We start from the raw sequence: 3,240 nt of genomic DNA, 5'->3' as shown, positions 1-3,240 counted from the left end.
CTACTCCATGGTCACTCCACACCCCACTTCCCCATGGACACCCCAAATCCTACTGTGTACCTCGCTACCTCACAGTCACCCCATACTCCACTTTCCCCACAGACACCCCAAGTCCCACTGTAAACCTCACTACCCCACAGTCACTCCACACTCCACCTCCCCATGGACACCCCAAGTCCCACTGTGCACCCCACTACCCCACGGCCACACTCTACTTCCCCCACAGACACCCCAAGTCCCACTGTGCACCCCACTCCTCTCCCCATGGCCACCCCATGCCCCACTCTCCTCATGGACCCCCCACCCCACAGTGCACTTCACTCACCCTGCAGCCACTCCACGCCCCGTTTCCCCCACGGCCACCGCAGACCCCACTGTGCACCCCACTCCCTCCTCAGTCACATACCAGGGCCCATGGTTACCCCCACCCGCCGTGGGGCTTGTCCCCTCCCTAGAGGTTCCTGCTTGTTAGGTGCCCCCAACCCCAGCCCGGCGCACCCCTGACCTGGGCACTGCTGCAGGAAGCAGTCTCGGGTCTCAACCCAGTGGCCCTGGCACTCGGCGCCCCCATAGGAAGGCCCGTTGCATTCACGCGTGCGCTGCTGTCGGCCCTGGGAACAGCTGGCGGAGCAGGCGCTCCAGCTCGACCACTCATTCCAGTTTCCATCCACTGCCCGGCCCGGGGGAGGAAGGGGACACGAAGTGGGCGTGAACACCTGGCACCCCAATGCCTGGCTTGGGATGTGGGTGTGAGCACCCTGGAGGCTACTGCTTCACATTCAGACTAGGACATAGGTGAGAACACCCTGGGGGCCACTACCCACACCCAGCCTGTGACATGGGTGAGAACACCCTGGAGGCCACCACCCCACACCCAGCCTGTGACATGGGTGAGAATGTCCAGGCTGGGACACGAGAGAGTAAACCCCGGGGGCCACCACCCCATACCCAGCCTGATATGGGTGTAAACACCTTGGGGGCCACCAGCCCACACCCAGACTGTGACATGGGTGTGAACACCCTGGGGGCCACCACCCACGCCCAGCCTGTGACATGGGTGAGAACACCCTGGGGGCCAGCAGCCCTCACCCAGCCTGGGACATGGGTGTGAACACCCTGCGGGCCAGCAGCCCTCACCCAGCCTGGGACACAGGTGTGAACACCCTGGGGGCCACCACCCCACACCCAGCCTGGGACATGGGTGGGAAATGCCCCAAGGTCACACGTCAGCCTGCTTCCTGAACCCAGTCTGAGGTTCCAACCTCTGAGCACCCTGAGGTGGGTCTGGAGTGGGCAAAGCTGGGTTCCCAGGCCTGGCCAGTGGCCTACTGTGACCTCTCCTTTCTTCCCTTCCTCCCTGCCCCCACACCCTCCCTCTCACCTACCAGGGCACAGGGCGATGTTGCAAAACTTGGTTTGCTTCTCAGGGCCCTCACAGGGGTTGCCTCCAAACTGGGGGGGCCTGCAGGTGCGCGTGCGATCCCGAAAGCCACGGCCACAGGTGCTGGAGCAGAGGCTCCAGGGTGACCACTCGTCCCAGGCACCATGCACTGCAGAGGGACGGAAGGTGCTGCTGCCCTCTGCTGCCACGGTCCCTGAAGCCCTGGCCACCCACTGCCCCAGCCCCCTGCTGCCCTGGCCCTCTGCTGCCCCAGCCCCCCACTGCCCCGGCTGCCCGCTGCCCCAGCCGCCCGCTGCCGAAGCCCAAGTTCCCACCCACCTGGGCACACGGCGGAGTTGTTGCACAGCCGCTGCTCGCGCAGGGGTCCGCTGCACTGCGTGCTGTAGGAGGAGGACACGCAGAAGCGCGTGCGGGTCTGCCAGCCCTCGCCGCAGGTGCTGGAGCACACGCTCCACGGGGACCACTCCTCGGCTGCTGGGTCACCTGCAGGCCCCACTACAGCGTCACAGGCCTGCCGCCCACGGGGCTGCAGTCAGACCGGGGCCAGATCCCGCAGCAGGAGGGCTGCCCTGCTGGGGAGCAGGCAGCAGGGCTGGGGCAGAGCCCCCGGGCCTTCGAACCAGGCTGATCTCAAGAACTGGTCATTTCCCCTACAAGGCTGGAAGCCCTGAGAGCCGGCCTGTGCCATCCCTGGGCCTCTGGGGTCTGGCCAGGGACAGGTCTCCTCACCTTACACCAGTTCCCCTAATGCCAATCAGTCAGGAGACAAGAACCCAGCACCTGACGGGTTAGTCTAGTTATTCAAGTTACTACCCATAACTAGTGGTGATTGTTAACTTACAGTATTTCCCAAAGCCCTAGTCCTGCCCACCCCCCTCCCGCCAGCTCACCGGTCTGGGGGGCTGGGAACCCAAACTGCTGCAGCTCGTCCCCCAGCTCCTCACGCCGCCGGGCATCTGTGGACCGCAGGGACTGGCTCCGGGAGCTGGTGCGCCCAGCGGCTGCAGGACGGGCTCAGGTCAGCACGGGAGCAGTGCTTTGTCCCCGTCCTCTCTCTCTGTGGCCACAGTGCTCTGAGCCCACCAGCACTGGGCCACCTGGCTCCACTGGGCAGTTGGGAAGCCAGGGACCAGAGCGCCCAGCCTGGCACCAGCCCTCATCTGGTCAACAGGGGACCCTTCCTGTGGGTCCTGTCTCCCGTACCCTGCGCCCACTCCCTCACTGCCTTCATTGCCCACAGGCCAGCATTCACCTGCAGGACGGCAGCCCGCACTAAGTGGTGGCTGCTTTCCCCTGCCTGGCACCCCAACAGCGCCCCTGCCTCCATCCCGCAGGCCAGCTGACACCCCAGGCCCCTCCCCAGGCTCCTGAGAGGAGCTCCTCTCCCCAGGAAAGTTCACCAAGGAAAAAACAGCCCAAAGACAGTCTCATTACAACGTGATTTAACTTCATGGAAGCAGCTAAAAAATGCTTGGGGTCATTAGAGAGCCTTATTAGAGAAATACCTTCTGGAGGCAGCATCCGGCTGGGGCAGGAGGGCTGGCTTGGCCAGAGCTCCCACAGCCAGCCTTCCGCACACCCTCCAAAACCCCCAATCCACAAACGGGAAGAAAGCCCCATCTAGGCCGGGTGCGGCGGCTCATGCCTGTAATCCCAGCACTTTGGGAGTCCGAGATGAGCGGATCACGAGGTCAGGAGATCGATACCATCTACTAAAAATACAAAAAACTAGCCGGGCCTGGTGGCGGGCGCCTGTAGTCCCAGCTACTCGGGAGGCTGAGGCAGGAGAATGGCGTGAACCCGGGAGGCGGAGTTCGCAGTGAGCCCAGATCTTACCA

General features: G+C 63.9%; 1 protein-coding gene across 1 annotated transcript in view; it reads right to left on the bottom strand.

Annotated features, from left to right (window-relative positions):
* The window catches only part of LOC105554472 (brain-specific angiogenesis inhibitor 1), a 25,692-nt gene that overhangs the window by 11,069 nt on the left and 11,383 nt on the right, over positions 1–3,240 (bottom strand). Inside the window, exons 2-5 of the mRNA XM_012000968.1 lie at positions 2,293–2,403; positions 1,721–1,885; positions 1,382–1,550; positions 506–621 (exon numbers count right to left, since the gene is read on the bottom strand). Coding sequence (XP_011856358.1) covers positions 506–621; positions 1,382–1,550; positions 1,721–1,885; positions 2,293–2,403 — 561 coding nt within the window. The remainder of the gene's footprint in view (positions 1–505; positions 622–1,381; positions 1,551–1,720; positions 1,886–2,292; positions 2,404–3,240) is intronic.

Source organism: Mandrillus leucophaeus, unplaced genomic scaffold (genome assembly GCF_000951045.1).
Source record: "Mandrillus leucophaeus isolate KB7577 unplaced genomic scaffold, Mleu.le_1.0 Scaffold644, whole genome shotgun sequence".
Classification (NCBI taxonomy): domain Eukaryota; kingdom Metazoa; phylum Chordata; class Mammalia; order Primates; family Cercopithecidae; genus Mandrillus; species Mandrillus leucophaeus.
Note: the sequence above shows the minus strand (reverse complement) of the source record. Positions and strands in the feature narration are given on the sequence as shown.